A 25,357-nucleotide genomic window follows, 5' to 3' on the forward strand; every position below is an offset into this window, starting at 1 on the left:
TGGTACTGACCAGAGGGACCCCTGCTGGTGAGTGTTGGTACTGACCAGAGGGACCTCTGCTGGTGAGTGTTGGTACTGACCAGAGGGACCCCTGCTGGTGAGTGTTGGTACTGACCAGAGGGACCTCTGCTGGTGAGTGTTGGTACTGACCAGAGGGACCCCTGCTGGTGAGTGTTGGTACTGACCAGAGGGACCCTGCTGGTGAGTGTTGGTACTGACCAGAGGGACCTCTGCTGGTGAGTGTTGGTACTGACCAGAGGGACCTCTGCTGGTGGCCCGGTGCAGTCGGCTCGACCCACGCCGATCAGATACGAGTGGTTCTGAGGAGGAGGAGTCAGACCTGAGGGAACAGAGACTGCTGCTGTAACTGAGGATATGCACGTGTGCGTGTGCGTGTGTGTGTGTCGTTACCTGTGTGTGTTTTCCAGCTAACCATCAGTGTGATCAGCACCACACACACTGTCGTCATGACGATGAAGAGGACGGCCAGCATGGCCTCCAGCAACGAAACACCACAACACGACTTCCTGTTCGCCATCTTTCAGAGGCTGAGGGAAACACACCATCAGAACTACATTACCCAGGATCCTCAGCAGATTTCTACATATAGATATATCCACACAACATCTACACAACTTTTACACAACCTCCATACAAGGGCGGCTGTGGCAAAAGGTCGGTGGTTCGATCCTCAGTCGTCCCCATCTGCATGCTGAAGTGTCCTTGGGCAATAATACTGATACTGAACCCCTCATAGATGTTGATGCGAAATTTTGTAAGTCGCTTTGGATAAAAACGTCCGTCAAACCACATGTAAAAATAATGTAATAAAACTCGACACAACATCTACACAATAACCACACAACCTTTGGTCATGTGAATCGTTATAAAATCAAATCTGTCTCAGTAGAAACAGGAAGTTAAAGTATCTGAGGTCAGTTTCCACGACGATGACTCAGGAAACGAACCTGAGACGGATCAGAACCTTGATGAAGACGAGGTCGTTCTCACCTGCTGCTGCTGTGTGTGTGTGTGTGTGTGTCTGTGTGTGTGTGTGTGTGTGTGTGAGATGTGTTCACAGTTCAGCTGTTATCTGACTGATAAACACAAACACACTCCAAAGGTTACACCTGGACGTCACACACACGATAGAATATAGATTGTGCTCCAACACTGATAAAAACTCCTCTTCATCATCGTCACATGATGAAGATGATGATGATGAGGATGATGATGATGATGGTGTAGATGAGTATGATGATGATGAAGGTGATGATGATGATGATGAAGATGAAGGTGATGATGATGATGAAGATGATGAAGAAGATGAGGAAGATGTGAATTTGGAGGTTTGAAGTAAAAGTTAGTATTTTACTCATATTATCTGTGTTCAGAAAAACAGGAAACTGAGACAAAATAATCCTCAGTCACAAACTACAAACAGACGAAGAGCAAGAAAAACATAGACAACAAAAATAAGAGGAGAAGAAGAGTTCAACAAGCTGCTTAACAAACACGGAACCAGAAACTGATCAAAACTGATCCTGAACCAGGTCGTGCTGCATCAATAATAATAATAAAGGCTTATATTTGTAAAGCGCCTTTCACGGGACCCAAGGACGCTTTACATATGTTTGCGAGGACAAATCAGTAGAGAAAAGAAAAAAGTAATAATACAAGTACAGAACAGGATAGAGCAGACTTCAGGAGGAGCCCAGCCCAAACCGCCCCCCTCACCATGTGCGACTCCCCAGTTAAAACAGTGGAGTCTTTCAGATTCCTGGGGACTATAATTGCACAGGACCTGAGGTGGGCTGAGAACATCACCACCATCACCAAGAAGGCCCAGCAGAGGATGTTCTTCCTGCGGCAACTGAAGAAATTCAACATGCCGCAGAAAGTGATGGTCGAGTTCTACACGGCCATCATTGAGTCCATCCTCACCTCATCAATCACCGTCTGGTTCGCTGCCTCCACTGCCAAGGACAAGGGCAGACTGCAGCGGATCATTCGGTCAGCTGAGAAGGTCATCGGCTGTGACCTGCCGGCTCTCCTACACCTGTTCCACTCCAGGACCAGGAAGAGAGCAGGCAAGATCATTGCTGATCCTTCCCATCCCGCCACCACCTATTCCAGAGACTCCCATCTGGAAAAGGTTCCGGGCCATCAAGACCAAAACCTCGCGCCACCTGAACAGTTTTTTCCCATGGCAGTGGGGCTCACAAACAAGCCCCCTGCATCACACTGACTCTGCCCCCCCCCCGCACATAACTTATAACTTATATATTGTTGGCACTATCCGGAACCAATCACTGCACCTTAGCACCGCACGTGCCTATTGTTTTTTCTGTATATATTGTTGTTTTATGTCCGATTTGTTGTTATGTCCAAAGGCACCAACCACACCAAGGCAATTTCCTGTATGTGTAAATATACTTGGCAATAAAAAGAATTCTGATTCTGATAGAATTTAGCAGCAGGGTGGAGCCTAACAGAGGCGAAGGCCTCAGTGAAGAGGGGCTTGAGGAGCTTGGGTAGTTCAGCAGGGACAGAGTTCCAGAGGGTGGGGGGATGGACTGTAGCCTTCTGAGTGCAGTGTAGGGTTGGAGGAGGTCGGTTAAATATGGTGGTCCTGGTCTTGGCTCTGTCCCCGGTCCAGGCCCTGCTGCTGGTCCTGCTCCTGCTCCTGCTCCTCCCCCTGGTCCAGGCCCTGCTGCTGGTCCCTGATGTCCCTCGGGGAGTAAACACCTCTCAGGATGTAAATAAACACATAGGGACAACAGGACTTAAATACCGTCCTGTTACACCTGTCAGTCAGGGTGCGCTTCTTTTCAGACACCCGACATTGGCCTATGGGATGGGGCGGGTGGTCGGCTGAATCAAGCGCTCCCTGTCACAGCTGCAGATGTTGTCTGAGTCTGAGCAGACGACAGACAAACACAGACACCGGACAACCAGAGGGTCTGAAATCAAACGCTCCTGTGAATGTGGGAGCGCTTGGTTAATACCTCATCACGTCCAGGGATCAGGCCGAGAGCTGGGTTAATGATTGAGGGTCGGGTGGTGACTTATTGACCAGAGACGTTTTTAACTTAGCAGGCCAGTCGCCTCCCATCAGCAGAGGAGTTGAACCTGAACCTGAATCAGAACCAGAACCAGGAGTAGGACACGGACCTGAACCAGGACCTGGACCTGAACCTAAACCTGAACCTGGACCTGGACCTGAACCTGAACCTGAACCAGGACCAGAACCAAAGGAGTCCAGTTCAGTCTGAAGCTGCAGTCATGGTTGATGTGAAGCAGCGGAGCAGCGGGGTGTCTCCTCCGGACGGGGGATGGGGCTGGGTGATTGTTGGCTGCTGCTTCATGGTGACGGTCTGCACACGAGCAGTGACCAGGTAACACTCTGTGTGTGTGTGTGTGTGTGTGTGTGTGTGTGTGTGTGTGTGTGTGTGTAGGGTTAGCTAACCCTAACCCTACACACACTAACCCCAACCCTGAAAACTAAAAGTTCAATTCATTTCAATTTTATTGTATAGCGTCAAATCATAATATACATTATCTCAAGGCTCTTTAAAACATTAAAGATGAGCCACACAAATATAAAACTAATATAAAGTAAAACCGTTCAGGTTTCAGAACCAGATGAGACACGATGGACGTCTGAGACGTTTCATCATCAAACACAGAAAATAACTCGAAAATATGAATAATTGAGAGAGAATTGAGATCAGCTGCTGAGCCACAGACAGGAAGCCTTTCACTTTTAATCCTGTCGTTCTCAAGGTTCGTGAACCTCGGGTCCAATCAAAGAACATGTTCCAGAACCATGTGATGAAGAAAACGTTGTTAATGGACGATCGAGTCCAGACCACCGAGCGCCAATCATTTTCAGAACCATGTGGTTTCCCTGAGACTAGCTCTGCCTCGGTTACCCCTGACAACCACTTACTAGGAAGTGGATCATTGCAAGAGCAGGTGGACTGCGGTCCCAGTTTAACCATTAAGACCATTTACATGAAGTCCAGAAACCTCAGTGGACGTTACACAACACTGACTCAGCTGATCACCGATCAATAACCGATCCCTGTCTGTCTGCAGGTGCATCTCCATCTTCTTCATGGAGTTTCAGGCTCATTTTGGAGCCGACTACTCGGAGACAGCGTGGATCCACAGTCTGTTGGACTGCACCACGATGCTCTGTGGTCAGTGCCCTCACACCCATCAGCAGCCTGCAGGGGGCGCTGCACCGCTCTGACTTCAGCTGTGTGTTTGTGTGTGTCCAGCTCCTGTCGGCAGTCTGTTTGGGACCCGGTGGTCCTGCCGGGGGACGGTGATGTTGGGAGGACTCATCTCGTCCTGTGGCCTCCTCCTCAGCTCCTTCACCAGCAGCCTGGAGCTGCTCTATGTCTTCATGGGCGTCCTCACAGGTCAACATGTCCACACATGTCCTCACAGGTCAACATGTCCACACATGTCCTCACAGGTCAACATGTCCACACAGGTCAACATGTCCACACATGTCCTCACAGGTCAACATGTCCACACAGGTCAACATGTCCACACATGTCCTCACAGGTCAACATGTCCACACATGTCCTCACAGGTCAACATGTTCACAGGTCAACATGTCCACACAGGTCAACATGTCCACATGTCCACACATGTCCACACATGTCCTCACAGGTCAACATGTCCACACATGTCCTCCATGTCAACATGTCCACACATGTCCTCACATGTCAACATGTCCACACATGTCCTCACAGGTCCTCACAGGTCAACATGTCCACACATGTCTCACTCACAGGTCAACATGTCCACACATGTCCTCACATGTCAACATGTCCACACATGTCCTCACAGGTCCTCACAGGTCAACATGTCCTCACAGGTCCTCACAGGTCAACATGTCCACACATGTCCTCACAGGTCCTCACATGTCCTCACAGGTCAACATGTCCTCGTTGTCCAGGTCTGGGTTTCGCTCTCTGTTACACGCCGGCCATCGCCATGGTGGGCTGTTACTTCCGGCGGAGGAAGGCTCTGGCGTACGGTGTCGCCATGTCGGGCAGCGGGATCGGGACGTTCGTGCTGGCCCCCGCTGTGCAGCTGCTAATCGAGCTGTACACGTGGAGGGGGGCGCTGCTCGTCCTCAGCGCCTTCGTCGCCAACCTCTGCGTCTGTGGGGCGCTTCTTCGACCAATCACACTGCGGGAGGAGGAGGCGGAGGAGGAGGGGGGGGACAGACGTGGTGAGGAGCAGCGATACGAATGTTTTTCCTTTCGACAGAACACGTGACATCTGTCCATCTCCCTCCGCAGGTCCTGTGTCATCGCAGGACGCCGAACTCGCAGTGAAGCTCTCCAACGAATCTGAAGGTGGATGTTCGTCATCAGGTGCGTCGCCCTCTCCTTCTTCTTTACCGTCGCTGCCCCTGCTGCCGGGAAACCCCGCCCCTCAGGTGGAGAGGAGGCGATGCTTCAGCTCCTGGTCCAGTAAGGAGTACCGCTTCCTGCTGCTGCCGGACTTCCTGCTCCTGGCCGTGTCCTTCCTGTTCTTAGCCAGCGGCTGCAGCCTCCCCTTCGTCTACCTGGTGCCCTATGCTCTGCACGCCGGCGTCAGCCACCAGCACGCCGCCTTCCTCATGTCCATCCTTGGAGTCATTGACATCGTGGGGAACATCACCTTCGGCTGGCTGACAGACCACAGGTACAACTCCGCCCGACAGGAAGTCAAACAGGGGGGTTTCTGTCTGTGAACCAATCACAGCGGACGAGGTCGAGGGGTGTAAACCATAATCACCATGAAAATCATTCAGACACTTTTAATTGAAACGATCTGAACGAGCTGTTCGATATTATTTACAGTATTTATTTAAGTTACTATTCAAATTATACTTTAATTATCACGACTGAATTTGTTATAACTTTGTGTCGTTTGTCTTTATGGTCGTTGATGTGACTCAGACGAAGGACAGTGGAACAAACAATGTGTGACAATAATCATTCAAATTTATTCGTACAGGACGTTTGTGCGTTAACGGCGTTGACCCTGTGCCGAACTCTGTTCGTAAATGGTCCTGTTGACACGACGACGTCAGAAAACCCCGTCAGCTCAACACGATAACGCTACAGACATGAATCAATGAACCAATCAGCAGCAGAGTCGACCTCAAACCTTAAAGGGTCAGTTTGTCTCCTGGTTTCTCTTCATCAGTGAGCTGCCACTCTTCCCCCGGCTCCTCCCTCACGGCACAGACTGACTCCACAAGATGGCAGCGTTAGAATCTGAGCTGTTTTAACTTTGTGGAGGAGGTGGAGACGTGTCCCTCTGCTGACTGACGGACAGTGAACTCATCGTTTGAGTCCAAACTGTTTGACCTTTTCTTCTTTTTTCTCTTTAAAGGACAAAGAAATAACGAGCAGATCAATAATAAACTGTAGTTATGTAAATGTGGTCGTGTTTAACTGTCTCAGGTGTTTGAAGCCGTACCGTCTCACCTGTTACATCGTCTCCGTGGCGATGGAGGGTCTCTGCTGCCTCTTCATACCGTTGCTTCGCTCTTTCCCGATTCTCGTGCCCTTTGCAGTTCTCTACGGATACTTCGATGGCGCCTACGTCGCGCTGATCCCTGTGGTGACGTCGGATGTGGTGGGAGCTCAGTACCTGTCCTCGGCGCTGGGTGTGGTCTATTTCCTCCACGCCATCCCATATCTCGTCAGCCCCCCCATCGCAGGTGAGCACAATGATCACACGTTGTTAGCAATTAGCATTTTGTTATTAGCCTTCAAACATTTACTGTCAGTCATGACCTTTGTTGGTTTTCAGTGTCGTCAGTGTAACATGACGCCTGAAGACGTGCTCATTCTTATTTCTGATTGGTCTGTCTGGACCCGACCCGACGCGGTTGTACCGTGGTGATGTCACAACTGAACTCTTCTTCTGTGGTATGCAGGTTGGCTGGTTGACATCACAGGAAGTTACACAGCCACCTTCCTCCTCAGTGGCGCCGCCCAGCTGGCGAGCGCGCTCATCCTCTCTACCGTTGCTGGGATTCGTCGCTGCTGCCTCCACCGCCCACCCGCCCACAAAGAATGAGCCCCTCCCCCACAGCCTATCCGACCAATCGGACTGTGTCATCGGTAGTAGGTGGTCGCCTCGTAGCGTTGAACTCCTGTTTTTATGTCAGAGGAACAATCACGTGCTCTAGGTTTTAACTCAGGTATTGATCAGGTCAGTTTGTCCAAACATCAACATTCATTGACTGTGAGCTTCCTGTTCCTGTCAAAATAAGAGTCCCACTGGTTGTTTTATGATGAAAAGTCAGGAGTGAAGGAAGAAGAGTCCACCTGTTTGTTACCTTGGTGACAGAAGCTGCTGTTCTAGATTAGAACATTCACAGAAAATTAAATGTCTTAAAATTGTTATACCTTTGTCACATGAGAAAAACAAGTAAAGAAAACAATGAACATTCTGTCAAAGTCACGTGTTTCCTGTTTTGGTTTTATATTTAGTTTGAGGCTCAGCAGGTGAAACAGAATCGGTTCCGGTTTCAATTATGTACTCTGTGGATTATAAAGTTGAAACAAATATAAATACTAATATGTTTGTAGATATTTTACTAAATAGAATTAACTATTGACACATCGTTTGTTTTCACTTTAATCTGGTGTCATAAGAATCCGTTTCAGAAGTTTATATAAAAAACTGATCAGTGTGAAATCAAACACATTTTGTGCCTGTGGTAGACTTGAAGGACGCTACGCACGCACGCACGCACGCACGCACACGAGTTTATCACAATCCCGTTTACAGGACGAGTATGCCTGTTATATACTGTGCATATATACAGTGAATGTATTCTGCGTATATACTTTTTAGGCTGTTAACAGAGCTGACAATATAACATATTATATATGTAAAATCAGATTAGTGTTGCATTTCCCTTCTTGTTTATGCAGGTTTCAGTGAGTTTGGACCAGCTCAGCCACCGTAGCAGTAAAGTGAAGCAGAGGAGGAGGCGGAGAATCGTTTTTATTTTTTTTTATCAAATGAAAGATTCAACGTTCTCGCTTTATTGACCCCGACAACAAAAAGGTCCTGAAACCACAAAGTAAATATCTAAAAATCATCCTCAGACCAAACATGAACATGAACTGTGCAGTAATTTAGCCAAACACAAGAAAAGTGTCCGATTTGATTCTTCTGATGTCTTAAAAACCGTCGTAGTGATGTCACGAGACGATGAGCTCACTTCCTGCAGGTTTTGGAGCGCAGCTGTCTCCTGATGATCAGGTGATCACTCTCCTTCTCCTCTTCCGCTCCGACGGACGTCTGGATGACAAAAACACGTCACATTAGATAAACTCACGTCATAAAATCATCCTGTTGACACATCACATGACCACGCAGGTTACATGTGTGTCCGTCCTCAGGTGGGACACATTTCATGACTGTGATTGGCTCAGACTGTTTTTATACTCCTGTATGACTTGTTAATAAAATGGCCGCCTGTCTCACCATGTGCGGAGAGACAAACAGTGGCGACGAAGCATCTGTTTTATAAAGCTTCCTCCGTCCCCGCCGGGGTCTGGTCGCCGTGGTAACCGGCTCCCTCTCCACGGAGTGTCCGCTGACGAGGCCGATGATGGTTTTAGCTGCAGAGAGGACGAGTAGAAACCAAATGAGAAAACAACTTCCTGTTTTTAAGTTGTTGATTAATAAACAAGCGATAGATCAGCGGCCTGTTTCGTGTTGTTACTACAAACAAAACTTTTAAAAAATCTTTTCCGTTAAAGGGACAGTTCAAATCATAACATTAAATTCATTTTACTTTTGTGAATGTCCACCAGGGGGCTGTGTTTGTGTTGATGGGATGTTTGAGGTTTGACGGTGACAGGAAGTTGAACTCTCTGACCTTTGCTGCCCAGGATGGACGGAGAGCTGTGGATTAACTCTCCGATCTTCTGCAGGGCGCCGCCGTCTCTCTTAACCGCCGCCGACTGGAGAGAGAGAGTCACATGTTAAACAGCGCCTCAACAGCGCCTCTACCCCCCCTCACCACCTCCCCTCACCTGATGAGGACCTTGTGCATTTCTTCTCACTTTGTTCCTCTTGTTCTCACTGGTCACCAGCTCCTGAAACACACACACAAGATGATGTTCACTCAAACTGTCTGTGTGTGTCTCACACACACACACACACACACACACACACACACACACACACACACACACACACACACACACACACACACACACACACACACACACACACACACACACACACACACACACACACACACACACACCTCCACTTCGCAGCTCTTCCTCTTCCTCCCAGTGGTTTTGATTTTCTTCCTGTCGGCCATGTTGGATCTCTGAGGAGACACATGAACGTCCTGCTCAGGGAGAAGGACACACACAGACACACACAGACGTTGAGGGTCAGAGTCTTACAGGTGAGTTTTGATTCCTCTGTGATGAACGGACCTGTTTGTGTTTCTCTCTCTCCTCCTTCAGTCTCTGTAGTCTCTCCATCTCTCTCTTCACCTCCTCATATTTCTTGCTCCTCCCTCCTTCTTCTTCCTCCCCCTCTCGTCTCCCCTTCTTCTCCTGGAGTCTATGCATCTCCTCCTTCAGCTCCTCCACCACCGACCCTTTCCTCTCCTCTGCCTCCACGTTCACCTTCTGATGCAAATCTGAACGGGAAAGATGTCAGATCCACAGACCGTCAGATCCACAGACCGTCAGATCCACAGACCATCAGATCAGATGTAGTTTCAGACTAATGTTACCTGAATGAAATTTCCCCATTGAAGGAATAATAAAGGATTATCTTATTTTATCTTAAAGCCATTAACAGGGAAACCTCAGAGAAACATGTGAGGGGGAGACGGACAGAAGAACAATAGATAGAGTTAATAGTTATAAGATAGACATTGTTTCATTAAAAGATGTGAACTCTGTGTTTGGTCTCAACCCTCATGATGATGATTCTACAGTTTCTGGTTTTTCTCACCTGGTTTCTCTCGCTCTTCTCTCTTCCTCCCTTCCAGCCTGCCTCGCAGGGCACCGCCCTCTGAATCCAGCTCCGCCCTCAGACGGGAGAATTCTGCTCTCTGATTGGCCAGCTCCTCCATGAGCTCCTTACACCTGTTCTCACTGATTCATAAACAGAGGAGGCTTCAACATTGTATTGTTGTACATTAATCAATAAACCTGATTGATAACAGTATTGATGAGTGATCAGTCCACCTGTGCATCAGTTTTTCCTGCAGTCCACTCTTCTCTCTCAGCAGATCTTGGATCTGTTGTGATTTGTCGGCTGATCTCTCCAGCGCCGCCTCGCTCTCCTTCTTCAGCTCGTCCATGGCAGTGTGGAAAACACTCTGCCCCTCCCCCTCCTGAAACATCAATCAATCAATCAATCAATCATTCATTCATTCATTCAATCAGTGACTTCAACCAAAAAACCTTCCACTGTCATCAACATCACGGCAAAATATGAAGTAAACTATAAGATGGAGGACAGATCAATAATAACTAATTACAGGATTATCAATTTAAACACGCCCCCTTTTGAAATCATTACAAGCTGACCAATAAATGATCAATCAACCTGGTCAGTTACATAAACCACTGATCCCATCAAAGAGACCTCCACTCTGTGTCTCAGTGTCTCCATTCCATCTGTCAGACTGTTGATGGTTCTGCTCTTCTCTTCTGATTGGCTCTGCAGATCCTGGAGGCGGGTCTGTGTGCTGTTGAGCTGCTCTGATAGGCTGTCAGAACTGTCAGTCTTCTCTTGGAGCTGCTTCTGGATGCTGGTCATCTGGACGGCAGTTGAATTAACAGAATATGAAAAGGTTAGAGAACAGTGGGAGCTACAGCACAGAGAAAACCAATCAATGGAAACAATCTTATCATGGATTAACTGAAATTACTCATCTATTTTATTAAATAATCAATTAATCAATCAATTAATTAATTAATTAACAGTTTAAGTAAATTTCTTTCAAGCCCAAATATGAAACAACTCCTGGTTCCAGTTTCTCAGTTGTGTAAGTCTAAGACAGTTTTTATTGCAGTTCTGTGACAGACCACCGGGTCACTGCGGGCGCTGCTGTGTCCGGGTCAGACAAGTACGTGGCAGTGAAGAAGAAAGTGTCAAAGAAGAAGAGCTGTACCTCCGTCTGCAGGTGGAAGATTCCGTTAACAAGAGCTTTGTTCTCCTTTGTCAGCCGGGACGCTTCTTTCTGCTGCGACTCCAGAGAGGAAAAGAGCGAGAGACACTCAACACACTCCACTTCTACAGGGGAGAGAGAGAGAGGCGGGGGGGGGGAACAGAATCATCTTCAGTGTCATAGGTCCCAGACAAATATTTGGCCAAAGTAGTTTAAAGGGGACATAGCATGCAAATTCCACTTGGTTAGTGCTTCTACAGGTTAATGTGGGTATCTGGCTCATGTCTACCAACCCAAACACTCTGGGGAAAAAACACTCGCGCGTTTTGTTATGGTTCCTCTAAGTCAGAAACGTCATGCTTGAGTGACTCGATTGCGCTTCCTGGGTATTGTGTCGTAACAAGGAACTGGAAGTCTCCCTACATGGTCTTGGCTGACCTTATATATACAGTCTATGGGGCTGACCAGCGCGGAGAAATGCTCGTCCCGTGTGAACAGCCAGGCGGCTGCGCGCTTGAGAACGGCGCTGCGCTGCCTCGCAGCGGTCTTCCACACTGCCAGCTGTGTGGAAGACTTCCGCAGTGTTCAGCTCTACTGTATGCCGGGTACAGTAGTTACGCCGGGTTACAGTAGTTACGCCGGGTACAGTAGTTACGCCGGGTTACAGTAGTTACGCCGGGTTCAGTAGTTACGCGGGTTACAGTAGTTACGCCGGGTTACAGTAGTTCCGGGTTACAGTAGTTACGCCGGGTTACAGTAGTTACGCCGGGTACAGTAGTTACGCCGGGTTACAGTAGTTACGCCGGGGTACAGTAGTTACGCGGGTACAGTAGTTACGCCGGGTTACAGTAGTTACGCGGGGTACAGTAGTTACGCGGGTTACAGTAGTTACGCGGTACAGTAGTTCCGCGGGTTACAGTAGTTCGCGGGTTACAGTATTTACGCCGGGTACACTGGGCGGAAGCGCCCTGCGAGCAGCGCAGCGCTTCTCCAGCGCGCAGCCGCCTGGCTGTTCACACGGGACGAGCATTTCTCCGCTGGTCAGCCCCATAGACTGTATATATAAGGTCAGCCCGCGATTCTGCTTTCTCCGCTTGTTGTTGTACCCGTTGAATGTTGGGGTTCGGGGTAAATGATGGTCTTCATAGCCCCCACCTCTCTTTCTCTCTCTGCCTGTCTGCTTGTGTGCTTGTAGTGGGGGGGCAGAGGGGGACATTTAATTATGTGATTGGGAAAATTAAAACTCCAGGACAACAGAAGGGGAATACAAAGTATGGGATGCATATTTGATAATTTATATCATATAAAATATGTCATTTATATCGTTTAAAATCATGGGGGGAGAGGGGGGAGGGGGGAGCTGGCTCATTAGCATTTAAAGGAACAGGCACTCAAAACAGGTCGCTCTGTGGAGGGCTGTTTTATACAGGGTAAAAAGCTGTTTTATATGATCCTTGTGGTATTTTGACCAAAGTATGTTACAGACATTTCATTAAGACCCCAAGGAACCATATCAACTTGTGGTCAAATGGGCATGCTATGTCCCCTTTAAAGTTTGTTGTGGAACCTTTAATCAGGAGAAATTGTTACATACTATATCTTTAAAGATAAAAGGTCCAGCTCTCACCTTTCAGAGCGTCAACCATCTGCGTCAGCTGACCCTGCTTCAAGTTCTCCACCTCCTTCTGTCGGCTCAACAGCTCATCCTCCAGGTCCTTCCTCGCCACATCCCCGACTTCCTTGTCATCCTCCCCCCTCTCCCTCCTTTGTCTCCTCACCATCTCCCTCATCCACTCCACAAACTCCTCCTCCCTTCTCCTCCTCCACCTCTCGTTAAGCTCCTCCTCCATCCTCTTCTCCCTCTCCTCGTCCTCCTCTTGTCTCTGCCGACAGCGACACGTCTCCTGAAGCTGCAGCAGCTCCGACCTGATCGACTCCACCAGAGCTCTCTGACGCACCAGGACACGACATTGTTACAGTTGCTGTTCATTTTTCTGTCGATGTATTGATTGAATCATGGATTGAACATTTCTGCTGTGATGGGTGGGCAGCGTGCTTACGTCTCGAGTGGCGTCCTCCACCGTCTTGTCCATGGCCGCCTGCACTTTGTTGATGACGTTGTCTTTCTGCCCACACATGTCCATCAGCTCTGAGAGCTTCTGTCGCTGCTGCTCCAGACTCTAGAAAACAGCACGACATCAGGTGAGGTCACGAGGGGGAAATGACTGTCCAATCAGAGTGAGTAAAACAAGCTGCCACATTAAATCCTGCGTGCAGTGAAGGCAGCACGCCAACCCTTCTGAGCCACGTGATGCGTTCATGTACAGCTCTGTTGCTGAATTTATTAGAACAGGGGTTTCACATGAACACGTTTCCTTGACATCATCTGTGGTCTTGGTTCTTAAACAGGTGACTTCCACATCACATCGACAGAACTAAAACAAGTAGAAGAAGAAAGGGTCGTCACACACACCACAGAAGAAGACAGCTCGGCTACAGTACCTCCAGAGCTTCCTGTAGCTGATCATGTGACTGCTGCTTCTCCAAGCGCAACGCCTCCAGCTCTGCAGCACACACAGAGGTCAGAGGTCTAAGTTACAGCGAGCAAACAGTGACACCGTGCGTGTGTGTGTGTACCTGCAGTGTCTGTGTGTGTGTGTGTACCTCCAGTGTGCGTTTGTCTGTTCAGACAGTGTTGAACGCTCTGTGCGTCCTCTTTGATCTTCTCCAGGTCTTCGCCCATTGAGCTGATGATTCCCTCCAACACAGCCACCTGTTCCTCCTGACAACAAACCAATCAGCTGACAGGGCGTAACTTCTTCAATGTGCTCCCTCAACTACAGCGTGAAGCCACAGCTAACCGATCAAAAGGGAAACACTGACCTTGTTGCTTTCGGCGTTTACAGCAGAGAGGTCCACCGTCTTACTAACGAGATTCTTCAGGATCTCTACTCGCCTCTCCGCCCGCTCCTCCAGGATTTCCCTCTCCTTCTCCAGACGATCACTGAGACACACACACACCGTTGTTACTGACAGAACAGAGCTGTTTTGTTATTGATTCTTCAGTTTGCCTCTCGGTCACATGATCACGATGCTGTTACCTGTAATCTTTCTCCATCTTGTTAAAAAGCTCCATGAACTCAGAGCTGACTTCTTCTCTAATCTGAGCCTCCAAGACCAAACGCAGCGCCGCCTCCCTGTCCGACTGACACACACACACACACACACACACGTTGAACTCAATACCATCAGGGACTGTATATAAAGCCATAAGTAACTGTGTGTATTTTTACCTTCTCTTCTTCCTCCATGGTCCCGTCCTCTTCCTCCCCCTCGTCGTCCTCACCTCCTGCCTCCAGCACAGTTCCCTCCATCACACTCTCCCCCACATCATCTTCATCCTCCAACACATCCTCCAAGGTCGTCTCCCAGGCGACCAGCGAGCTCTTCCTGCCCCGGCCCGACACGTTCCTGCGCTGGTCGGCCTCATCGATGATCATAGACAGCTCCATGGCCGACCTGTGGGGGGCGTCGTCTGGGACCACGGGCCTGGAGTTCAACACCACCACCTGAACAAGTTAACGTCTCATCGTTGGTCAAACACATTATATTTAAGATGTAATGAAGCTTTTCTACAGTTGAACCTCACAGGAAATTAAATATTAATTGAGTCATCAACCTTCTGAGCGAGTGCAGAGAATTTGAGGACATTGAGAGTCTCGTCGAAGCAGGAAGCATTCTGATTGATGTTGACAACCATTGAGACGCGTCCAGCACCACAGAAGAAGAACTGCAGGAAGTGGGTCAGTTTGGACTCCCTGAAGGGAATGTGATGCTGGAACCTGCAGAGACATGAGACACAGTTACACTCCTGCATTTAACACACTCCCACACTCCCACACACAGCACCGTGTCGTACTTGGCGTGTTGGTTGAGTCTCATGGCGTTGATGCACTTCCCGAGCGTCAGCAGAGAGATGTTGATGTTTCCCGCCTCTTTGAGTCTCTCTCCAGTGTTGTGAGTCCGAGAACAACGCTCCGACCCGGCGAGATCACACAGCGCCAACCTAAACACACAACACACACACACAGTCAGTGCAGCCTGTACACTGAGATTACAACACGCCACACAAGTGAAATGTGCAGTGAGACGTACTCGCTGATGCCGAGGACTCTGGGAACTCCGACATCATCCACTTTCAGGATCCTGACGGAGAAGATGCTGTGGCTGCAGAGACAAAGAAAGACGCTGGTCACACGATCATGTGACATCCACCCGACACACACACAAACTGATCAGCTGACCTCCTGCTCGACGCCTGGTTCAGTTTGGTGGATGAGAAACTCTGGTTCTTCCTCCCGATCTTCATCACTCTGTACGCCTCCTCAGAGCTGTTCACCTGGACCCACCGCAGGTCTGAGTGCACACGCACACACGTGAACTTAAACATCAATTATTATTTCATCTTACACCCAAAAAAAATCAAACATGAGAAGAAATGATACTTTTAACAAAGGAGAAGTGACATTGTGACACAAAAACATGCAGTGTTACCTTTGATGAAGGAGTTTCCTTTGACGTCCTGAGACAGACGCAGCACCGTCCTCTTGTGGTGACCTCCGGGAACCTGAACGTCACAGATTAATCAGACGATCGACCACAGCTGAGCAACTGGTCGGTTCGTTGTCAGGACAGTTTAAATCCAGGTTCTTTTCACGACTCCACGATTTAATAACACAGTGATGTGGCGTGTTTGTACCAACATCATTATTACATCATAAAATGAGGCTGGTAACACAACTGTCTGTTAGTCAGCAGGATGAACCAGTGCATTTAGTGAAAGATGTTTTATGAGTCAAAAGAACTCATTACATTTTGATGCAGATCTGGAGCACCCCCTGTTGGATAAAACATAAGTGTGTGTGTCACCTGTTCCAGCAGGTCATGGATGTTGTCGTTGTAAATCTCGCAGAATGAAACCCAGACAGAGAAACGGATGTTTGAATCGACGTCCAGACAGAAACTGTCGGCTTCAGAGACACTGTTCATACTGTCGGTGCTGAGAGACGAGCCTACACACACACACACACACACACACACACACACACACACACACACACACACACACACACACACACACACACACACACACACACACACACACAGAGAGAGAGAGAGCGATAAGCACACACAGATACACACACGTTCAGTTCTGCAGCTGATGTGATTTCTCATTGTCGTGCTGAAACCAAGTCACCAACCTTCCAGAAACGTTGACCGTCCAGACGTCAGACTTTTGTCACTCTGCAGAAAGAAAAAAACGTCCTCAAGCTGTCTCAGGATGTTTCTCTGTGCGTGTGTGCGTGCGTGCATGTCTGTCTCACCTCTTTAAGCAGCCGCAGCAGGTTCCTCTTGCTGCTGCTCTCAGCCACCTGCTGGTCTGGAGTCAGTCGGCTGAAGTCTCTGCAGCGCTGCGGCTTCAGGTCGGACCGAGCGTACAGACGCCCCTCGATGCTGTTGAAGATGATGGACAGAGACCTGGGCAGCAGACCTGAGTCATGATCCGGACCTGAGAGAGAACGACAGTCAGAACCTGCCAGCAAACTCAAGAAATGCTAAATATTTCCTGGTTCCAGTCTCTTAAAGTTTGAGTTTTCTGTTTCTCTCTTGTCAATCAGCTGATTTTTGGTTTCCAGTAGTTGATTGGACGTCACCTAGAACAAAATTTTCCCTCTGAGCTGATTCACTAAGCTATAATTCAGAAAAATGATCAGAATAGTTTTTCTATGTTGGGCTCTGGAAAAGCATCTTGATTTAATCGACCGACAACATTTAAGATTATCAGCGTACAAGGTTAAAGAAACAGAAAATATTCACACTGAAATCAAAGTAAAATCATGAATCATCTTCTGTCACATGACTCAGTTGAATTAAATGACGTGATCTCAGATGTTCTGACCGAGGAACGTGAAGGTTTTTCCAGCGTTGGTGACTCCGTACGTGAACACCAGACAGTTCCCTCCTTCCAGAACACCTTGGACCAAACCACGAACCGAACACTCAAACACCCTCCTCTGACTCGCCTCCGCACCGAACACCTCGACACAGAACATGTCATGAACACCATTTTTAAAAAGCTTCAACGGTAAAGTGAACATTTCTTTGCACAGAACAATGATGTTGCCACGGTTACCTGCGTGAAGCTGAACCTCTGTGCTGTCTGTGGGAGGGACTTTGATTGACAGCTCCTGGGAGCCTTCAGGACCACGGTGTCCGGCCCCTCAATGGTCACACACTCCTTCAGAAGAAAACACGTTTATTCAGGTTTATATGATTTTCCTTCATTCAAAAGAAATCCTTGCTCTTACTTTTCACCACCGCTGTTCCTCATTCTTAGTTTTTCTGTAACTAAGCAACCAACTGCAGAGTAGACAAGTCATACAGGGTGAGTGTTACCTGTGACTCTCCGTTGCCGCTCTCATTTGCAGTGAACGGTCGAACCCTCAGGTAGACCTGCAGGTTCTCTGACTGCGACTGAACAACGCCCTGTCAATGGGAGAAAAACATCGGTCACAACGTTCTGCTCACCAGCTCAGTCCAGTTAAACACACCTGCAAAACTACCTTTGCTGGGAGAGCAGCAAATTCCCCCAGCAGGTCTCTCCTGATGTCATCCACCACCACTGGTCCCACTCGCTCCGGCTTCCAGGCTAAACAAGACTCCATCATGTCTGCCAACACACCCACACACATACTATCATTTATAGAACATTTCTTGTTGTGGGATAAACCCCTTGAGATGTAGAATCTGGTTGTTGATGAGGTCCCAAACACAGATGAGAAAAAGAAGAGGGGACAATAATGTGAACCACAACAATTATAAATCAAACAAGATAACAACGTAAGGACAGACAGAACAAAAGACAAGTTAAAACCTCAAACTAGACACAATCAAAAGAGGAGAAAAGGTCCCTATTCATAAGGAATGAAGGAAATAAAAAAATCATTATGAAATAGTGACATCACTGAAAACATGAGCTATTTGTTTGATGATTGTAAGATGATTTTAATAATGACAGATGTTTTCAGGAAACTTATTCCAACCAAGGTCGAAAGTCTGAATTTGAAAACCTTTTTACCAACTTCCTTTGATGCAAAGTCACAACCATCATTAGTTTGAAACAATCAGGAGATTTAAAGTTAATGAGTTGAACAATAAACAGAAACATCATGAGCACAATAACCACATAAAAACATCCACCGCTGCACAGCGATGAGTTTAAACACGACCCACGTCACATTCTAATCGTTTACGATGTTTTTAAACGTGAAGATTTGAAACAAAGTTCGTCTCCACTCGATCACAGGAGCAGAACCTGGAGGAAAGTCTCACGTGAAGTCAGAGACGTAAAGAGATCAGTTCAAACTGCTAGCTTAGCTTCAGAGGGAACTGAGGCTAACTTTGTTGTTAGCATTAGCCACAACTAGCTCACCCTCACAAACACAGAGTTTCTACGTCTCGTACAGACACGTCCCTGCTCGTGTTCCCATGTGCTGGAACATGTGAACATGTGAACACGAGCTGGAACATGTGAACACGAGCTGGAACATGAACGTGACTCGCTGAGGACGTTTCTCTGAACTCACAGAAAACATCGAGTCGCTTCGCCGCCGTTTGTTCAAATGGCTCCGCTGCCGCCGCCAAATCTCGCGAGACTAAGACGATCCCGCGGTTTCAGAGCGATTCCTCCATGATGGATTTATAATATAATTAATATGCAGATGACATGAGAACCGTGATCATACATGTTGGCATCGTGAGAGTCACTGAAGCTACAGTCTGTGGAGGTGTGAGCCAGAGGGCGTCTCTGCTCCGGATCACGTTAAACATGTAAACAACACGTAAACAACACGTGAACGTGAACGCAGCTCCACTGTTTAAACTGGGACCTGACGACCAATCAGAGAGCCGGAAAGAGACAACGTCACAGGTGTCGGTCAGGATCTCGCGAGATTACGAAGTTCGACTGAAGAGACAAGAAATGATGAAAAGATCAAACACAAAGATTATTATTATTATTTACATTAAGAAAAACATGATTCAACTGTTCAGATATTTACAAAACAAAATCCAATTAAGAAAATATTTAAAAAGTACTGGCCGGCGGATGTTGATGACATCATCAGAGGGGGACGGCGCAGAGCCGGATCAGGATCAGGATCAGAACCAGGATCAGGATCAGAACCAGGACCAGGACCAGGACCAGGACCAGGACCAGGTGGATTATCGTCTGTTTTCGTCTGAATCAATCACATCGATCATCGATCGTGTTCCTTCAGACCTCGCGCTGCCTCGCGACCATAACAAGACGCCGCCAGGATCGACGAGACGTTTCCATGACAACGGTGACGGCGGAGGGGGATTACCTGCTGATACAACAGCTGCTGGTCAGGGTTAGTTGATCATCAATAGTTCTTATGGTTCACACCTCCTCAGTATTGATTAGTAATCGACCACATTGTTTTATAAATATAAATATTATCATCATTATAAATATCGTTACTAACCCTGATGCTTCATGATCTGTCATTAACCAGTTATTGATCAGCTAACCCTAACCTGTGTGTAACTCACCTGTGTGTAACTCACCTGTGTGTAACTCACCTGTGTGTAACCCACCTGTGTGTAACCCACCTGTGTGTAACTCACCTGTGTGTAACCCACCTGTGTGTAACCCACCTGTGTGTAACTCACCTGTGTGTAACTCACCTGTGTGTAACTCACCTGTGTGTAACCCACCTGTGTGTAACTCACCTGTGTGTAACCCACCTGTGTGTAACCCTCACCTGTGTGTTACCCACCTGTGTGTTACCCACCTGTGTGTAACTCCTGTGTAACTCACCTGTGTGTAACCCACCTGTGTGTAACTCACCTGTGTGTTACCCACCTGTGTGTAACCCTCACCTGTGTGTTCACCTGTGTGTAACTCACCTGTGTGTAACTCCTGTGTGTAACTCACCTGTGTGTAACTCACCTGTGTGTAACTCCTGTGTGTAACTCACCTGTGTGTAACTCACCTGTGTGTAACTCACCTGTGTGTAACTCCTGTGTGTAACTCACCTGTGTGTAACTCACCTTGTGCAGCAGCTGTTCCTGTCAGACGTGTCAGTGTGAATCAAGTACGTGGTCATGTCTGAGTCGAGCAGTGATGGAGGGAAGTGGTTGGACGCTCACTATGACCCAGTGGCGGGCCTCTTCACCTTCTCGTCTTGCGTGGACCTGGCGGACCTGAGCGGGGACGGGGAGAGTCGGCTGGTGGTCGGCGACCTGGGCTCAGGTTCATCAGGCATGAAGCTGAAGGTGTACCGGGGGACGGCGCTGCTGAGTGAGAGCACCCTGCTGGACCTTCCCTCTGGCCTTGTCGCCTTCTTCATGGACCTGCACGAGCCGCGCATCCCCGCTGTCGCTGTGGCGTCCGGACCCTGCGTCTACGTCTACAAGAACCTGAGGCCGTACTTCAAGTTCACGCTGCCCGGTCTGGAGGTCAATACGCTGGAGCAGGTGAGTGTTTGCGTCGCGGTTGGTCTCAGGGTTGTGGTATCAGTGTTCCTGTGACATGTTGCTATGCTCTGATTGGTCAGGACGTGTGGCAGCAGGCGAGGGAGGGTCAGATCGACCCTCTGACTCTGAAGGAGATGTTGGAGAGCATCAGGAAGAAGGCAGATGTCCCACTGTCCGTACGTTCGCTCAGGTTTCTCTCTCTGGAGACCAACGACATGGACGAGTTCGTCCAGCTACACAAACAGCAGCCAATCAGACGACAGGTAACAGTTGCATCATCATCAGCATCATTTCATCAATTAACAAACATGGCAAGTGACTTTAGTGCTGAACATCATAAACATGCAGAAACTACCTAAAATGACTGACAGCATCCTTTATGTAACTTCTACTCAGAATCTTTCGTTTGGTCCATGTCCCATCTGCTTACATGGAGGAGGTTTATAGCCTATATTGCAGCCAGCCACCAGGGGGCAACCAAGATGATTTGGCTTCACTTTCGGGAGCCGTCATGTCGTCTTTTATTTTAAAGTGACGTGAACGCAGCAGAAGAGAGAGACAGGAAGTGGCGTCTCAGTTAAAACGGTGTTGATCATTATGGATTATTGATTATCTGTGATGTTGTTTCAGACGGTCATCACCTGCATCGGGACTCTGAAGAAGAGCACGGCCGATGAGGACGGCGTCAGCTGTTTGGTGATCGGGACAGAGAGCAGCGACGTCTACATCCTGGACCCCGAGGCCTTCATCATCCTGTCCAAGGTAACGTGCCACTCAGGACTACTTTCTCTGCAGCCTGAGCCACGGAGGAACACAGGCGTCGTTATCAGGCTCTGATCTCTAACGTCAGCGTGGTTTGATTTTTGTTGCTTTTTGAAATGACGTGTTGTAGATGACGCTGCCGGCTCCTCCCACCATGATGGATGTGACGGGTCAGTTCGACGTGGAGTTTCGCATCACGGTGGCGTGTCGCAATGGAAACATCTACATCCTGCGCAGGTGAGACACTTAAACACAACCTCTGACATGTCCGGAAGACGTTCACTGACGAAGATTTGTTTTAAAAACCAACGTGAAGTTACATGTTGATGGGAGCTGACATGCGCCTGTGCTGCTCCTCAGGGAGTCGGACAAACCAAAGTACTGCGTCGAGCTGGCGTCTCACCCGGTGGGTCTGGTCAGAGTCGGGAAGAACGTTGTGGTCGGCTGCACCGACGAGAGTCTGCAGGGTTTCACGCAGAAGGTAAACGCCACTTCCTAGGCACAAAACAACCTGACTTAACCTGATTGAGCTTGGGGGTCTTCCACTTCAATGAACCACCTGACGTGAGTCTGACCAATCACAATGTCTGGCGTTGTGTCCTCAGGGGAAGAAGCTGTGGCAGACCATCCTCCCCGCTCCCATCACCACCATGGCGGCCATGGACCTTCCCACACGGGGGTTCCAGGCGGTTCTGGTGGGCCTTGCTAACTGTGAGGTGCAGCTGTACCGAGACAAGAACCTGCTGAGCACCATCAAGACGCCAGATGTGATCACCAGCATCTGCTTTGGCCGGTACGGACGCGAGGACGGGACGCTGATCATGACCACCAAGGGAGGTGGCCTGATGGTAAAGATCCTGAAGAGGACGGCGGCGTTCGACGACAGGGACACCGCCCCTGGGCCGCCGCTGGCCCAGAGCGTCCGCCTCAACGTGCCCAAGAAGACCAAGCTGTATGTGGACCAAACGCTGCGGGAGCGAGAGAACGGTGTGGCCATGCACCGCGCCTTCCAGATGGACCTGAGCCGCATGCGACTCGCTGCTGCCAAAGCTTATGTCAAGGCCCTGGAGTCCAGCCTGTCGCCGGTGTCCTCCAGCCTCTCCGAGCCGCTTAAGATGAATGCCGTGGTTCAGGGTCTGGGTCCATCCTTCAAACTGACCCTGAACGTTCAGAACACGGCGGCCTGTCGGCCCGTCATGGACCTGGCCATCAGCTTCCTGTACGACGAGAGCCTGTACCGCATGAGGAACCCATACATGAGGATCCCACTGCTGGTGCCCGGACTCGTCTACCCCGTCGAGACCTTCGTGGAGTGCACCAGCGACAAGGGCATCTCTGACATCATCAAGGTGTTCGTCCTGCACAAGGGGAAGAGCTGCCCCCTGCTGACCGCTCACATCAACATGCCAGTGAGCGAGGGACTGATGCTAAACTGACCACGTCGTGCTGCAACTTTATTTAAAACAGAAACAAGGACACAGCGGCGTAACGTTTGGAAACTTGAAGTTAAAAATCATTAGATCAAAGTACGGAGGCAAAGAAAGAGAAATACAAAAACTGAAAAATGTAATTTAAGTTCCACTAAATTTATGACATTTAAATATTTTATTTTGATGAATGAATGTTGTTCATATTAATCTTGAATAAATAAAAGCACCTTCTTCTGTCTTTTTTTTAAAACAGCAAAGTCAAACGGTTTCAACCGTCCAATCAGATTCTGTTCTGTTAGTCACATGATACAAAACGCTGTGACCAATTCACATTATTTTCTCCTTTCTTTACCTCCATACCAGGATGACGACATTATCATTTGTCACAAAGAAAACGGATATTTTCGTTTATAGAATTGTAAGATGAGACGTTAATTCATCAGGTGAATGTAGATTTTTCTGATGTTGTAAGTTTGTGTGAATGTTTTTCACTTTGTCGTTTATTTCAGTTTGTAAGGTCACAAAGATTCATGTAGTTTCAACTCAGGGATAAAAAACATGAACACACATGTTCTTAAATTCTGTGTTTTTTTAAATGAAGTCTGGTTTGTAGAAAAATAAAATAAACTTATAATCAACACATTTCGACTGAAATTATTGAATTTTTCACGTTTGTAATTGTTACAACTTGGCTCAAGGCTGGACAAATTATGGAAGACGACACATTTTACAACAACTACATCAAAAACCAAATTCTGTGCAATCATGATGAAGAGGCTTGACTTTTAAGGAGCCGTCTTTATTTGTTGTGTTTGTTTGCATCTGATCACATGTAAACTCGGTCAGAGGTCAGGTAAACAGCTGCTGTTTGAGTCCAGAGGTTTGATTCGGTCCCAGAGAAGGAAAGTGACTCAGCTTCATGTTGTGAAATAATAAAAAATCCTGTAACTGTTTGTTTGTCTCTGGACTTTTCACTGTGTCGAAACTTCAGCGTCTTTATAACGTGACGAGTCTGAACCAACTGAGTGTGAGCGGAGGAACGTGGATCTGAACATGAGAGCTGTCGGGGCTGTCGTCGTTTTGGGTGAGAAACTGAATTTACTCATGTGACAGATTCATCCACAGCTCAGGGATAAAAAAACATAAACTGACCAACACATGTCAACACAACTTAAAAGACACAATCAATTCTGTGTGTGTGTGTGTGTGTGCGCAGCTGCGTTGTGTGTGTGTGATGCTGTTCGGTTCGGACAGCTCTGCAGTGGAAACTCAGCGAACACCAGGCGAACATCGGACAGTTGGGGTCAAGGTCACTATGGAGCCAGACGGTAACAAAAAACACAACCACACAGATGCATCAAGGGAAACATAGGCCCTGCAGCTGTTTACACTTTGACACCAGAGAATAAAGATAAATATAACACAAAAAAAGTAAATAGCTGAATTGATTATTGATTGGCTGCGTGTGTTTCAGGGAAAACAGGGACCATAAAGGTCTGGACATCGTGTGCAGCGACGGATCAATAGTCTACGCTCCGTTTGACGTGACCCTCCGAGGACGACTCACCGTCTACACTGACGCCAATAAGGCCGCCATTAACAGCGGCATCAACCTGCAAGGAGGAGGTCGGTGCTCCGCCCCCTCTCAGCAGAATACAGAGGAGTTACTGTGATGTCATCAGGTCATTGATCGTCTTGTTGATCGTGTTGTTGCAGGTCTGTGCTTCAAGTTGTTCTACGTCAATCCAGACCGAACATCAGGCGAGGTGAGGAAGGGTCAGCGGATCGGCACCATGATGCCCATGCAGAGCGTTTATCCAGGAATGACGTCACACGTCCATGTCCAGATGTGTGACAAGAGTGACCCCACTCAATACTTCTGACAGCCTCACGGGGGAGCTGGCTCCTCCCACACCGACACGTTTCACTTTAAAAACTCTGGGGTTGTGTTTTAGTCTGGACGAACAGAAACGGAGACTTTTGTAAACGATAATGAAGACGCCCGCGTTCCAGAGTATGTGAACGGTCATGTGACATGTATGTTCAAGTGTGTCCTTGTGGGCGGGGCCAGTGTTGGACCCAATGGACTCATGGAGAATCAATAAAAACATCAAAACAAGTTCTGTTGTTTGTTTCTTTCTGACATATTAATTATATAAATTATTATAGTAAAGATGATAAAGTTTTAGTTTTCACACATCAACACAAACATCAGTGAATGAAAACACGAGATAAAAACAGATGAACAGTAACTGATCTGGAACTAGTTTGTCACGTCAGGAGCATATATATATGTATGTATATATGTATGTATGTATATATATATATATATATATATATATATATATACGTATATATATATATACGTATATATATATATATATATATATATATATATATATATATATATATATAT

The 25,357-nt window shown here is 47.8% G+C and overlaps 5 protein-coding genes across 10 annotated transcripts in view; 3 read left to right on the forward strand and 2 right to left on the reverse strand.

Moving 5' to 3' along the window:
- Positions 1-565, reverse strand: part of asah2 (N-acylsphingosine amidohydrolase 2) — an 8,574-nt gene extending 8,009 nt beyond the window's left edge. Inside the window, exons 1-2 of the mRNA XM_047338439.1 lie at positions 412-565; positions 255-340 (exon numbers count right to left, since the gene is read on the reverse strand). Coding sequence (XP_047194395.1) covers positions 255-340; positions 412-538 — 213 coding nt within the window. The 5' untranslated portion in view covers positions 539-565. The remainder of the gene's footprint in view (positions 1-254; positions 341-411) is intronic.
- Positions 566-3,050: 2,485 nt separating this feature from the next.
- On the forward strand, positions 3,051-7,488 carry slc16a12b (solute carrier family 16 member 12b). Its single transcript, XM_047338400.1, has 7 exons — positions 3,051-3,398; positions 4,102-4,205; positions 4,287-4,430; positions 4,976-5,251; positions 5,382-5,712; positions 6,480-6,739; positions 6,959-7,488. The coding sequence occupies exons 1-7, from the start codon at positions 3,286-3,288 to the stop codon at positions 7,099-7,101; spliced, it is 1,371 nt and encodes a 456-aa protein (XP_047194356.1). The 5' UTR covers positions 3,051-3,285; the 3' UTR covers positions 7,102-7,488.
- A 531-nt stretch (positions 7,489-8,019) lies between these two features.
- On the reverse strand, positions 8,020-19,126 carry LOC118100876 (kinesin-like protein KIF20B). Of its 4 annotated transcripts, none has more exons than XM_035146393.1 (30): positions 18,994-19,126; positions 17,812-17,918; positions 17,645-17,734; positions 17,382-17,486; positions 17,148-17,286; positions 16,573-16,757; positions 16,450-16,492; positions 16,118-16,260; positions 15,743-15,815; positions 15,493-15,604; positions 15,344-15,415; positions 15,108-15,254; positions 14,868-15,030; positions 14,482-14,757; positions 14,290-14,393; positions 14,072-14,192; positions 13,853-13,970; positions 13,691-13,752; positions 13,249-13,368; positions 12,816-13,137; positions 11,192-11,313; positions 10,663-10,836; positions 10,260-10,408; positions 10,024-10,166; positions 9,495-9,703; positions 9,314-9,403; positions 9,078-9,140; positions 8,837-9,005; positions 8,524-8,660; positions 8,020-8,337 (listed from the first exon to the last, which is right to left on the reverse strand). In XM_035146393.1, the coding sequence occupies exons 1-30, from the start codon at positions 19,076-19,078 to the stop codon at positions 8,254-8,256; spliced, it is 3,927 nt and encodes a 1,308-aa protein (XP_035002284.1). In that variant the 5' UTR covers positions 19,079-19,126; the 3' UTR covers positions 8,020-8,253. The 4 variants fall into 4 exon arrangements, with proteins under 4 accessions (XP_035002284.1, XP_035002285.1, XP_035002283.1 ...); XM_035146394.1 differs by having other exon boundaries at positions 8,921-9,005; positions 10,624-10,836; XM_035146392.1 differs by having other exon boundaries at positions 10,624-10,836.
- A 277-nt stretch (positions 19,127-19,403) lies between these two features.
- On the forward strand, positions 19,404-23,583 carry bbs1 (Bardet-Biedl syndrome 1). 3 transcript variants are annotated; one of them, XM_035146655.2, is made up of 7 exons: positions 19,404-19,641; positions 20,333-20,749; positions 20,830-21,012; positions 21,380-21,511; positions 21,642-21,748; positions 21,872-21,992; positions 22,117-23,583. In XM_035146655.2, the coding sequence occupies exons 2-7, from the start codon at positions 20,378-20,380 to the stop codon at positions 22,945-22,947; spliced, it is 1,746 nt and encodes a 581-aa protein (XP_035002546.2). In that variant the 5' UTR covers positions 19,404-19,641; positions 20,333-20,377; the 3' UTR covers positions 22,948-23,583. The 3 variants fall into 3 exon arrangements, with proteins under 3 accessions (XP_035002546.2, XP_035002547.2, XP_035002548.2); XM_035146656.2 differs by having other exon boundaries at positions 20,336-20,749; XM_035146657.2 differs by having other exon boundaries at positions 19,404-19,635; positions 20,336-20,749.
- A 319-nt stretch (positions 23,584-23,902) lies between these two features.
- lect2.1 (leukocyte cell derived chemotaxin 2, tandem duplicate 1) lies at positions 23,903-25,060 on the forward strand. Its single transcript, XM_035146658.2, has 4 exons — positions 23,903-24,025; positions 24,158-24,269; positions 24,416-24,567; positions 24,658-25,060. The coding sequence occupies exons 1-4, from the start codon at positions 23,995-23,997 to the stop codon at positions 24,822-24,824; spliced, it is 462 nt and encodes a 153-aa protein (XP_035002549.2). The 5' UTR covers positions 23,903-23,994; the 3' UTR covers positions 24,825-25,060.
- Positions 25,061-25,357: the final 297 nt, after the last annotated feature.

This window comes from Hippoglossus stenolepis, chromosome 21 (genome assembly GCF_022539355.2).
Source record: "Hippoglossus stenolepis isolate QCI-W04-F060 chromosome 21, HSTE1.2, whole genome shotgun sequence".
Taxonomy (NCBI): Eukaryota; Metazoa; Chordata; class Actinopteri; order Pleuronectiformes; family Pleuronectidae; genus Hippoglossus; species Hippoglossus stenolepis.

Coding starts and splice junctions, on each gene's coding strand:
- slc16a12b (XM_047338400.1), top strand. CDS start 3,286: ATGGTTGATGTGAAGCAGCGGAGCAGCGGGGTGTCTCCTCCGGACGGG. Junction 3,399..4,101: donor TGCACACGAGCAGTGACCAG/GTAACACTCTGT, acceptor GTCTGTCTGCAG/GTGCATCTCCATCTTCTTCA. Junction 5,713..6,479: donor GGCTGGCTGACAGACCACAG/GTACAACTCCGC, acceptor TAACTGTCTCAG/GTGTTTGAAGCCGTACCGTC.
- LOC118100876 (XM_035146392.1), bottom strand. CDS start 19,078: ATGTTTAACGTGATCCGGAGCAGAGACGCCCTCTGGCTCACACCTCCA. Junction 17,735..17,811: donor TTGCTGCTCTCCCAGCAAAG/GTAGTTTTGCAG, acceptor TCCCATTGACAG/GGCGTTGTTCAGTCGCAGTC. Junction 9,006..9,077: donor ATGCACAAGGTCCTCATCAG/GTGAGGGGAGGT, acceptor CTCTCTCTCCAG/TCGGCGGCGGTTAAGAGAGA.
- bbs1 (XM_035146655.2), top strand. CDS start 20,378: ATGTCTGAGTCGAGCAGTGATGGAGGGAAGTGGTTGGACGCTCACTAT. Junction 20,750..20,829: donor AGGTCAATACGCTGGAGCAG/GTGAGTGTTTGC, acceptor CTGATTGGTCAG/GACGTGTGGCAGCAGGCGAG. Junction 21,013..21,379: donor AGCAGCCAATCAGACGACAG/GTAACAGTTGCA, acceptor ATGTTGTTTCAG/ACGGTCATCACCTGCATCGG.
- lect2.1 (XM_035146658.2), top strand. CDS start 23,995: ATGAGAGCTGTCGGGGCTGTCGTCGTTTTGG. Junction 24,026..24,157: donor CGGGGCTGTCGTCGTTTTGG/GTGAGAAACTGA, acceptor GTGTGTGCGCAG/CTGCGTTGTGTGTGTGTGAT. Junction 24,568..24,657: donor CATCAACCTGCAAGGAGGAG/GTCGGTGCTCCG, acceptor GTGTTGTTGCAG/GTCTGTGCTTCAAGTTGTTC.